The sequence below is a fragment of the Athene cunicularia genome (assembly GCF_003259725.1).
Source record: "Athene cunicularia isolate RWA chromosome 2 unlocalized genomic scaffold, athCun1 chr2_part1, whole genome shotgun sequence".
NCBI lineage: Eukaryota > Metazoa > Chordata > Aves > Strigiformes > Strigidae > Athene > Athene cunicularia.
Window position 1 is genome coordinate 27,339,826 of NW_020799095.1, and position 12,048 is coordinate 27,351,873.

The 12,048-nt window shown below is 36.7% G+C and overlaps 1 protein-coding gene across 1 annotated transcript in view; it reads right to left on the reverse strand.

Annotated features, from left to right (window-relative positions):
- Nucleotides 1–358: 358 nt before the first annotated feature.
- VPS50 (VPS50, EARP/GARPII complex subunit) overlaps nt 359–12,048 on the reverse strand; it is a 97,779-nt gene continuing 86,089 nt past the window's right edge. Inside the window, exons 23-28 of the mRNA XM_026843225.1 lie at nt 9,438–9,586; nt 8,240–8,336; nt 7,934–8,092; nt 5,285–5,406; nt 2,379–2,568; nt 359–936 (exon numbers count right to left, since the gene is read on the reverse strand). Of these exons, the coding sequence (XP_026699026.1) occupies nt 817–936; nt 2,379–2,568; nt 5,285–5,406; nt 7,934–8,092; nt 8,240–8,336; nt 9,438–9,586 (837 nt within the window). The 3' untranslated portion in view covers nt 359–816. The remainder of the gene's footprint in view (nt 937–2,378; nt 2,569–5,284; nt 5,407–7,933; nt 8,093–8,239; nt 8,337–9,437; nt 9,587–12,048) is intronic.

Sequence of the window (12,048 nt, forward strand, 5' to 3'; positions counted from 1 at the left end):
TTAGTATCAATTCAAAACTTCAGCCAAAACCCCATTATTTCTATTCCCTGGCACTATTGCTTTGGAACAGGTAAGACTGGCAGAGGGACAAAAGGGAAGTGATATGAAATGAATAGTAGCAATTTCTATTGTAAATTGCATTTTTCATTGTTGAATTAGGAAAATAGAGTCTCACAAAGAAATCGTATTAGTGTACAGTATTTATTACCTTCTATTAATCTGAAGTCAATCATTTTGATATGACAATTCTGAAATAAACAGACATTTTTAAATACATATGAAGATGAGAGGCTTTAAACATGAGAGTAGTTAATCTGCACTCTTAATCCACATGCAAGATATGTCCATCAAATATTGTACATTTCCTTTCATTTTACACTGGTCCATAATAAAGCATAGTTTCTGAGGGTGAAAGCAAGGAGGAAAGAAATCATATTTTCAAGTAACCCTTCTGTTATAAAAGAGTGTCAACTATATATTAAGCCAATGTGTTTCTCTCTGATTTTGATTTTACTTACAGTATACAGTTTTGCAAAATATACAGCTCACCAATGGTACACAAGCAGTGGCCCTTTACTAAGGGCAAGTAACAAAACAAAAACAAGAAAAAGAAGAAATACAACAGAAAAGAATTCCACAGATTAGAAAAGTAATATTTTAGAATGTTATGCTGCTTCAGAGTGCCTCCAACGCTGGTAAGAAAGGTCATGCACAATGTTTTTAAGAGAATGTTGTCATTACTCCGAGAGATTTGTCTGCATGCTTCACATGAACACAGAAAAAGGTACAAATCACAATGAAAGTAGCTTTCTCCAGTTATCTTTTAGGCCTGTCTATGTCGTCAATAGCAGCTAGCAGCTTCTGTCTTGTCTTTTTGTTGATGTGAGAGCCCAGACAAACATTCACCAGATTGATCAACTGCTTAGTGGAATATTCCTGGAAAATAAAAGCAGATCATGTTATGGCAGAATAAAACACCAGACAAAGATAGAAAACTAGAATACACAGACATATACACTGTGAACTTCTTAAGTGACAGAAGTAGTCAGTACACATGGAAGATTTAAAGTGATAGTTAAGTCAGGTCTCGATAGTTTTCATAGTTGAGGCAGAGGACAAAACAGTATTTTGCTACATGGCAGATTATAATGGAAAATGCTTACAACTTTAGTAGCGTTGGAATGAGTTCACAGAAAGTAATTCTGTGAATACATATGTATATAGATCTTTTTTTTATGTATTTTCCACTCTTTGGAAGGTGTGGTGAGAAATATTTATGCAAATGGAATAAGCTTTTAACTCAAAAAAAATTTTCTAAACAAACTGTGACAAAAGTCGATAAACTTTTTTATTCTGATTTCTCATTTCCAATAAGCTTCTGTCTACAGGGTCTCCAAACAGTGTTAATTTCAGTACATAATAAAAGAGGAAAAAATGGCAAGTATTTAAAACAAGAGCTCTTAATACCTGTCAAAACACCACATTTGCCAGTACTACCTTTATAGTAGTAAACTATCCAAATCTATCTTCCACCGGTAGGTTTAAACAAGAGTTTTTCCATGTAGGTCAACAAACAACAGTTCAATCTCTCTTATGGGTCCAGGTAAAACAAGGAAAATGATATTCAAGACTTATTTCTTTCATCCATTTCTAGTGGGATTGAAAGTAATCCCAAAATACATTCTTCAAAGTGCTCCATTTTAAGACTTTTCCGTTCAACAATGGGCAGCTCCAACAGCATGTGACTATTACTTACTCAGTCCTATTGTAATTGTTCGGTTTGCTATCATGTTAGCATGCTATCATGAAAGCATGCTAAATACTTTCAAAACATAAATGAAGACTTATCTCAGAGAGCAATGTTGAACCTGATTCAGTATTATTAGGTGAAGAAAGAAAAAACAATTACTCTTATCCATTGTACCTTACAACTTAGTTTCCGCAATCTACTCCTAAAGACAAAGTAAAACTTCATGATGTGATTTCAAACTGTACTTCTCGATGATTGAGTTGTGCACTTTGGCATATTCCGAACTCACTCAAATTTCTTCAAATTTACTTTGCTGTAGTTCTCTACATTTCCCGATACAGTAAGTAGATGCGATTGGCTTATTCATCCTTCCCAGTCATCAGATGTTTAATCAGTACAAACACATACTAACTTCATATGATAATAAATATAATGGATATACACATGCACACACACATTTATATTTATGCTGCTTCCCATACATAATTTTAATAATAAATGAATATATACATATATATGCATATATTCAACACATAGAAGCATTGACAATTTATAGCCATTTGCATGATTCTGTCATCATGGTGAATTTTTTCAACAGATAATAAAAGAATGCAAATTTAACTCTTACCCTGTGTTCTTTTATCCAGCGTTCCATGTCATTTTCTGTTAGGTAGTATGCTTTAATGTAGGTCTCCACAAATTCTTTATCTGGAATTGGCCTAATGTCTGTTAACTTTTCTAGTTTCATTAAGAATTGTTGAAAGTCTAGTTGCATCAAGGCACGTCCTTCATTGCTGCACTTCTTTACATTGGCATAACTGAAAAGAGAAACACAGTGGAAAGTAAAACTTAGAAGGAAATAAAAATCATTCTTATTTCTCAAAGTTGTTTAACATAGTCCTTTGAACCTTGATAATAAACATAATTATGGTTTTAAATTAAAAGCAGATAAGACCTCCTCTTAGGAGTAGTATAATATGGTTTGGCCCCACTGATAGAACAGAACTGCACAGTACCCGGTAATACTTAAAAAACCCACCACCATCCCCCACCAAAAGCCACTAAAAATCCTACACTGAACGACTTACTAGGAGTGGATTAAATGAAATTAAATCAATGCTGATCAGCACACTAGACAGTGGCTTCAGTCAAGCTATCATGACCACTGAAGTCTGAAAGGTAACACGGCAGCTTTTGAAATGGTCACCTGGAGCTTGCTAAACCAATAGTGGCAGGATCAGAGACAGGCAAAAAGCTGTTTGTAAAAGAACATCCAGAACCACCAGAGGATAAAGGGTGGCAGCACTGGCTAATCTCTTTGAGAGGTTAATTTTTTAATGAGAGTAGATTGACAGAAAACTGGTGACAGTTTTGAGCTCAAAAGAATTGACAGCAGATGAGCTTAGGACAGGGTTATACCAGGAAGGATTACAGTGAGGTGATAGGCAACATATGAGGAAAACAATCTTTGCAGTTTTTCAAATGGATAAGAAACTGCATTTGTCAAGATCAAAGGAAATGACACTGCAATACCCTTAACAGTGTCAATTTCAGCTGTGTACAGGGAATAAAAAAGCTTTGGTCTGGGGCATGGTGTCTTGATAAGCCCACCCACAGGCTGCTGCCACAAGCAACAATCCTGTCCCACTGTTTCCACTCTTCCCTTATACCAAATTTAAAGCAAATCTTCCACTGGTTCATGAAGTTGATCCTAATTATCACATAGTCCCTAGATTATTAGGTCTGATGCAAAGGAGGCAGCAGAAACATGCAGCTGAAACTGGATACACAGCAAAATCAGGTTAAGAATAAGAAGAAATTGCACCTTACAGTTAGTACACTGAAAGAATATGCAGAAATAACAGAGGCAAAAAGAGAGAGGACCAAGGCACAAGCCCTCTGGAGCTCCACAGAAGATTGGATGATGCTTCTCAATAAGACATACTGAAGTACTTCAAGAAACCAGATGGGAAACAAGAGAGAACACAGAGCTACAAGACAGGACAGGACAAAATTTAAAGAAGGGTATGGCTGACTGTACTGTAGATGATACTTCATTCAAAGTGCTTGATGAGAGTAATTCAGTTGACTGGCTGACTGGAGGAGAAATACCTCCTTCATGGTTTTTAATTCCACACCTTCATGGAATTCAGGGATGCAAGAAGTTATGAAGGTATTCAGAGCCAGCTGTTCAGAATACCTTCCTTTACTTTCCCCAGCGGCAAAAGAAACTACAAGATACATGAGAAAAAAAGAACGGGGCAAGAATGAGAAATTACAGGCAGATATTTGGGAGAATATGATAATGTGCACTCTTTACACTCTAAGAAAGGGCACAGGACAAATCATATCAGCAAAGTATTCCTAGTCCACTCTGACCAGTTAGTGAGACACTTAGGTGAAAGTAAAGGTGAAAGAGTTTCATGGTAATCCACACATGTGAACCAAAACTGCAGTGTGGAGCAAGACATAAGAGTGATGATCTTTAGAGCTAAGAATTAAGTGGTTCCTGAACACTGAAGTCACAAAAGATGAGTAAGATTGTGAAGTAAGCAAATGAAACAAATCCAAAACAGGCAGAGGAGGTTGATAGTTACTGACAGTATCCACCTGAAAGGGGGACAGGGGAAAGAGAAGAAAGATGCTTTTGTTCTAACTCTGTCCATCTGAGACATGATAAGTGGGAAATAAAATTTCAAAAAGAAGAGATAATTGTATAGGTCATATGTCATATGAAGGAACTGGGAAGCCACAGGGAGGTCATGGCTGGATTTAGTCTCTCTGAAGATGAAACTTATCTCTCAAGAGACTGCAAAAGGATGATGGCACAAAAAGAAACTGGCATGAGTTTAGAAGTGATGACTCGATGGAAGCAGTGGAAGCTGGTGATCCTCAATAGACAACTAACACTTGGAGAAGAATGATTCTGTTGAGGTCCTAAATTGGAGCAGACAGCAGGAGAGTGGGATGGAAAGAAGTAAAATGGTAGTAGGGAGTGCATAGGGTAACGATAACCAGAAAAGAAATATGGAAAGATATGCAGGAGGAGTGGAAGACAGCACATATTCTATGATGCAGGAAGAAGTTGTGATGAGAGCCCAGACATATGTAGCAAGGGGACAAGAACACAAAAATAAAAGCAGTGGATGAAAAGACTGCCAATACTTGGGCTACAATACTTGGACTCTGAAAAGACTAGCACACCAATTAAGAGGGAGGGATGAGGAAGGTGTAGCAGTTCTCGACTAGTACCTTAGAGTACTATACATAAAGAGAATTATGTTGTTTTGAATGTTTCGATAAAATACTCAGTGTCATTCTTCAGCAGTATCTAGGTGCAAGACCACCCCCTTTAGGCTTAATGCTGTACCAGACTCCATCAATCAACTGCTAAGGACTATGTTAAGCCTTAATATTTTTTAGGCTCCCCAGAAGCACAAGTGCACTACAAAATTAGAACGTTTAATTCCATAAAATAGATGCTAGCATTATAGACATATTTACCCAAAAGCAAGACTTCAATGAACTACTTACCCTTCCACGAGAGTTCTATTGGCCAAGCGTATGCAGTGCTCCCAAAGGATGTTGGAGACAGGCAGTGGAATACGGACTCTCTTAGACACCTCATTCAACCTTCTGTTAAATTCTTCAAATTCCTGATGAAACATGAAAGATCACTGTTTAGCATAAAAGAGATCATACTCTACACATCCCTAACAACAACAACAATAAAGAATTAGAAATGTTTATGAAAGAGAATACTGAAAAAGAAGAGCAAAGTAGAGAAGCTTAATAGGCACAGACTGTGGAGACAAGGTTAATGTGTAAAGTAGAAAGCATACCACTTTCTAGTTTATCATTCACAACATTACCTCTGTAATTTTTTTTTATAAAAGGAAATACTGCTGTCGCCCAGAGGTGTAGTTCTCTGAAACTGACACCTCTGAAAATTAACCAAGTAGCTAATACTTCAAATGCCATTTTCATTGACTCACTCCCTAAACTCATCTTCAACTTTTTTAAGCCACTGAAGAAAATCCAGTGATGATCATAGAATCACAGAATAGCTTGGGTTGGAAGGGACCTTAAAGATCATCTATCTCCAAGCCTCCTGACATAGGCAGGGACACATTCTGCTAGATCACATTGCTCAAAATCCCATCCAACCTGGCCTTGAACACTTCTAGGGAGGGGGCATCCACAACCTCTCTTTATCCCTTCAAAATACCCACCCTATGAGCTTTAAAACGAAGTTCAGATATATTGTAACAACTTTTCAGTCTTCAATCTTTCGCATTAGATAGTTCCTTGGTGCTTTAAAAGGAGCTGAGAGCACCTACTGACAAGAGTCCAAATTGAACTGTTCAGAAGCACACTACAACACTACATAACAATTCAGGTTGAGGGAAGGCACCTGTTTCCACCTGAAACGTGAATGGCCTGGATGGATTTGAGCTGTTACTATGAGTGACAAACTGGTCATAACTGCATGTAATTACTGCTACATCATTTTGTGACTTAAAGTGAAATAGAAGTCTGCTGCCAGTGACTAACACCTATCGCTTAAAAAAAGTATCAAACAACTTAAATATAAAACAGATTGATAATGAACTGCTCTGTGTAACAAGCAAAAGCAGTTTGCACTGCAGCCTATTAAGACCATAATTGTCCAACAAAGTGCTTTCATTCCAAGGCTGTTAATCTAGGTGAGTTTTTCCTCTTTTTTTTTTTTTCCCCCTCACCAAAAATTCATTAAGTGAAGAAAATCAGAAGGGAATCTCAGTAACCAATTTAACCTAGTATCTGACCAAATAACTGGTGTTTAACACAAATTTTTTGAAAGAGGAATTTGGCAAAAAGAAGCAGGGTACCACAGTGGCATGCTTTAACCAGCATACAACTCACTCCCCTGAAGATTAAGATGCCTAACACTGTGTTAATGAATTTCTTGAAAAATCCTCTTTCCCCACTTCATCTGCTTCCATACATACCATGAGTGAGTATAGAGTTTTGCGCATGTGTGCACATGGCTAAAATTAGTTGATTACAGTAAACGTGGTGCTTGCATCTGATACTCCTGGAGTCCCAGGGTACACAGCAAATCACTAATTGCTTAACAGTAATCTAAAGGCTTCTGTAGCAATTATTACTACCTATATAATGTAAAGGCCAGAAATGGTTTTAAATGGTATTAGCCCTGATTGTCTTGAAGCAAATTCAGCAGCAGCTGAACATTCACAAAAGGAAAAAAGTTCTACTGCAGAGACCAAATGTTCTAAGTACAAACTGATTTCAAAAAGCTATGGCAGAATAAAGAAAGGTAATCACAAAGATTCAGACAAATTCTGTGCAGTAACATATCCTTTATCAGATTCTCCCTTCCCTGCACCGATTTTTTCTAAAGCAGAGAACAGTTACAAAGTACAAAGGTATAATCAAAACTGTTATTCAACACAGGTGCATAACTTTTCCTGTAATACATACTTCACTTATCTTTAAAATAAAATTTTCAGTTTCTCTGTAAGAATTTCTATAATTCTACCACTGCCAGAAATTCCTTCTAAAGACCTTTAGAAATATCATTTAGGCATATATAAAAGGATGAGAGAGGAATTCTCTCAAGACCTGGTTCTGTATGCCATAAGACACAGCAAAGTATAACCACTTCTACTGAATGCAACTGAAGTTGGATGAAAAACTTCCCTTTCAATGCTCACTTCTAAATATATCAACTTCAATTAGATAGTGCATGGATAATTATTGATGTTGGTTTGACCTATAGCCTCTATGATACATCTCAAAGACAAATTGAGATTAAATGCTAAAATTATGCAGAACAGCAAATAGCCTTTCTTAAAAAAACCCACTATCTCAGACTAGTGAATTTTCCTCAGTGTTACTCCATTTACTACACATTTATCTACCATTCAAGACTTAAGACATGAAACTCATTAAACTTCTGTGGTCACTTTCACCCACCATGTTAGTCAAAAAACTACCACTGAAAACAATCTGCTAGCATCAAGAATAATGAAAATTCTGGACAGACCTGCTTACAATAACTTACCATTTCTCAGGATGCTGTATGGCTCTAACCATGCTACTTTAACAGTTTCAGTGAAGTATTACAGTAATTTGATATTCATATAAACTCTAGCACACTGTTTCCCAGAAAGTATTCACCTTTAAAAGAGCATCTACATATACATTGTGTTGTGACATGATTTCCTTCACATCCCATTTCACATTAGCCATGAGAAGCAGCATTTGTTCATAATCAATGGCTTTAGCAGCAACAATCCAATAAACTGGTTTACGTAGTTCACTGGCAGTTGACACTGTCTGGAACAGAATACAAATAAAATTCAATACAGTAAATTTCTGGCTAATAAGAGCAATATATAACTACAATGTGCAAGTATTTGCATCATATTGTACAAGTTTGAAATCTACTGTTTAAAAATCAGCTATGAATTACACAATTCTGACCTGAGAATAGAACTGCTGAAGAAAAGGCTTCTTAGCAGCTGGCATCACCGCATCAAGATGAGGCTGCAGAAACTCAAACTGCTCAGCCAGAAATACCCTTTGAAAGCAAAGAAAATTTACTCTGAACTAAATGCAACATTCAGCATCTTTCTGTACAACTTTCACTTTACAGCTGACATATTTGACAATAATGATATGTAACCTCGGAAAATTCAGTCCTGAGAAGAACTGTATCAATTTCATGCCAGCATATCAACAAGTATTATCAATTCCAACAAATTTAAAATATGATTGCGAACAAGAAAATGCTTGAATAAAGAGACTAAGGCTTAAATATCAATAACTCAATTTCTATTTTACTCAGAATACACTGCAAAAATCTGATCCACAGTTTAGTAAAGTCAGGGGACAAGTGTCCCATAATTTCCATAGTGCAGGGCAGTCAACATTAATAAATGTCAGAATTTCAAAATAACATTCCTCATTACTTATATACTAGTGAATCTTTAAATCTTTAAAAGAGAGAATATGCAAGATCAAATTGTCAGGGGTAGGATTTGTTAGTAATGACATAACAAAAATACATTTCTAAGCATAAAAGAATGCAAAAGAAAATGGGGTCCTTTGAAAATATATTTTTAAAATGAACTTCTCATCTCTAAGTGTCATCTTGTGTGGGAAAATAAATAATTTCTCTCTGACTCTTATTATTATTTTGACCAAATAAAAAGCACTTTGTAAGTTTTGCATTACTTGCTTGTTATAATCTTTCTCACAGGTACACTTCTACCCATTGCAAAGAACATTGCAATGGTAAGACAAACCAATATGAACTAAGAGTTTTGAGTCTCAGCCATCACCATTTAAGTACTTAATATAAGGTTTAGATGAACCATACAGATTAAATATTCCATTAGCCTCTTTAAATTAAACTTTCTTCCATTAGATTTGGCCTTGTACAATCAGAAATTACTGGACCAGCTGCAGTAAAATTTCGTTGTTTGTGCTTGCAGGTGGTTAGATCAGATGTTGAGGCCCCAATACCTTTAAGAAATTACCTCTGTCACTCATATTTAAAATCACGTTGAGAGGTAGAAATTTTTGACCTCTCAAGAAGGTTTTGGTTTGTAATCACAATCTCTTAAACAATCCATAGCTTCCAGTGACCACTAAATGCAGTGTACAGTAAATAACCTACAGGGATTCTGTGGCCACCACTCTCTCTGCCAAACCATACAGTGAATTGCCAGAGGTCAAAACTACGAGATGACTGAGATGTGGGCTTGGCACTTTCTCCTTTCTCTCTTCAGCAGCTGTGAGAGTTCCTGTGGGATCAGCAGAGACCTCCTAAAACAAAGAATTAAACAACTGAAACCCCACAAAACCAGCAAGAATGATTACAGCTGAGCAGCTTCTGTTAACAGATAAGATTAAGGAATGTTTCTAATACCAAGGTACAATCTAAAACAAGACAACCATAGAGTTTCTATTTGAACAGTGTGGTATTCAGGCAGGTGAAAAAAGGCCCACATCATGTAGTTCAATATCTATCTCAGAGAGAAAAAAAAAAAAAAAAGACAGAAAGCAAACTTCTTACTGCACCATACAGGCTGTTTAATCTGACAGCAACCAAATAAGGAGACAAACCAAAGGAATATTACTTATGCACGGGCTTTACCACTTATGTGAGCTGTGGCTAACTTAAGTAAACTACAAATCATGTTTTTAACCAAATTCTCATTCCATGAAAACTTCTATCCTAGAGACATCTTGACTTTAGAAAGCAACGAAATAATCACTGCCCAGGAAAAGAACCTGTAATAAGAAACAGGATACAGCAGTGCCCTGTTGCAAACTTAAACACAAAACAAAACAAAACTTCAACAAGAAGCAAAGCAACCAAAACTAGAAAAAAAACAGAAAAAGGTAAAAGAAAATGGAATGGTGTGGAATTCAGGGGAGAAACTGGGGGCAGGAAGGGGGGAAACCAGTAGGCAGGAAATGAGGGTGGGTGAAAAAGAAAAATAAAAGGAAAAAAATAGGGGAAAACCCCACCTCTACATTTGAGGAATGTACGTACAAGCTACAGCTAGAAGAAGAATCACAGAAGGAAGAAATTCCTAGAGGCATCATATTGGTCTATATAGGTATATAATGGACACCCTCTGAAACTTAGCTATTTGCCAAAACCATATCAGGACATGAAAACATAAACGGAGTTCTGACTATAGATTAACTACTCATACCATGCTTACTGCTTACACACAGGCTATAAACATACAAGAAATGCTACAAAGCAGAGGTGATACAGAACCCAGGACATGAAGAAGGCAGGCATTATATGGCACTGATTTCTTAAGTAAGAATCTACCATGACCCTTGGGATAGAAATTCTGTAACTAGACAGGTGTTACAACAAATCAGCCTATTTGTATGAAATGAAAATAAATTTAGGCAACAGTGACAAAGTAGTGGTAAAAATAATTTCTTCAAAAGCAAGATCAGTTACACAGTATGCCTGCTGTAAAGCAACGTATGAGCACACAACCAGTATGACCACTATAGTGCTTAAACATGGCACTTATGGTTGGACTCAAAAAAAAAAAAAATTAGCATAATTCTCAGGTTGCTATAAAACTGGACAAAGATGAAGCCAAAACCATGATAATAAATAAAGCAGTTGCAGTTTGTGGTTTGCTCTTTTTTTTTCCCAACTGGATACAGAAAAAGATTGAGAGGAAATTGCAGTGAAGTAACTAAAGAATCAGGAATAGGAGGAAGAAAAATAGACTCAGGATGACCACAACAGTCACCAGGAGTTTCTCCGAGGCTTCACAGCAGAGAACAACTGTGAGGAGTGACACAAAATGGAGTAATTGCTATTCAAATGTTTTTCAGACAGTTTTGTTTAAGAAGAAAAGTAGAGCAGTGAGCACTAGAAACAGTGATGGAACTAAGTGGTGGTCTAATTCATTCTAAATATCAGGATTGAGATAAGGAAGAATACTGTGGATCTTGAAAAGCCAAGAGAAAAGGTACTGCACAGATGACTGGGTGAAAAGGGGAACAAGAGGGAGGTTATTCTGGTGGCAAAAGTATCTGACAGACCCACTGTGGTTGCACTGCAGCAATTAAAGGCAGGGAGGGTGACAACTGATCATGTCAAAATGTGTAAGGACTTTGTGAGAATTTAAGTGATACAGAATAAGCAGAAAGATCAAAACTTTGCTACTATAGACAAAGCAGCACCAGAATGTGTTTACTGCTTGGATGAAAGCCAAGCCAAAAGTAACACTAAGACTATAAAACAACTGGGAAGATAATAGTGTCCAAACTGTTAAAAACGGTTTGAGGTGTGGAGGGAAAAAAAAATAAATATAAAAAAAAATCACAAGTTCCACTTTAACTATCTTGGATTTTAGCAGACAGTTGCCTCCTGTAATGTGACAGCCCAAGGCAACATGGAGGTGGATTTGCTAAGTCAGAAAGGCTCTTTCAGTTCTGTGTCTCCGAAAGACGTCAAACAGAAACATAAAAATGGGCTACAGCAGATGGAACAAAGCAAAGACTGGGAAAGTGGAGTTCTCACTATCAAGGGTGAGGAAAGTATCTTCAGACTTCTAAAAAATTTTGTAATATGTTACAGAAGCAGAAAGTGGATAAATTAGGGAGTCCTGAAGGATCCCCACAGAAATTCTGACATTAAAAAAAAGACTGCTGACTGAGCAATACCCTCAACACATCATTTGTAGTGTTAAAAAATCTCACAGAAATAGATCAATGAGCAGAAGATAAACCTTCTAAAAGAA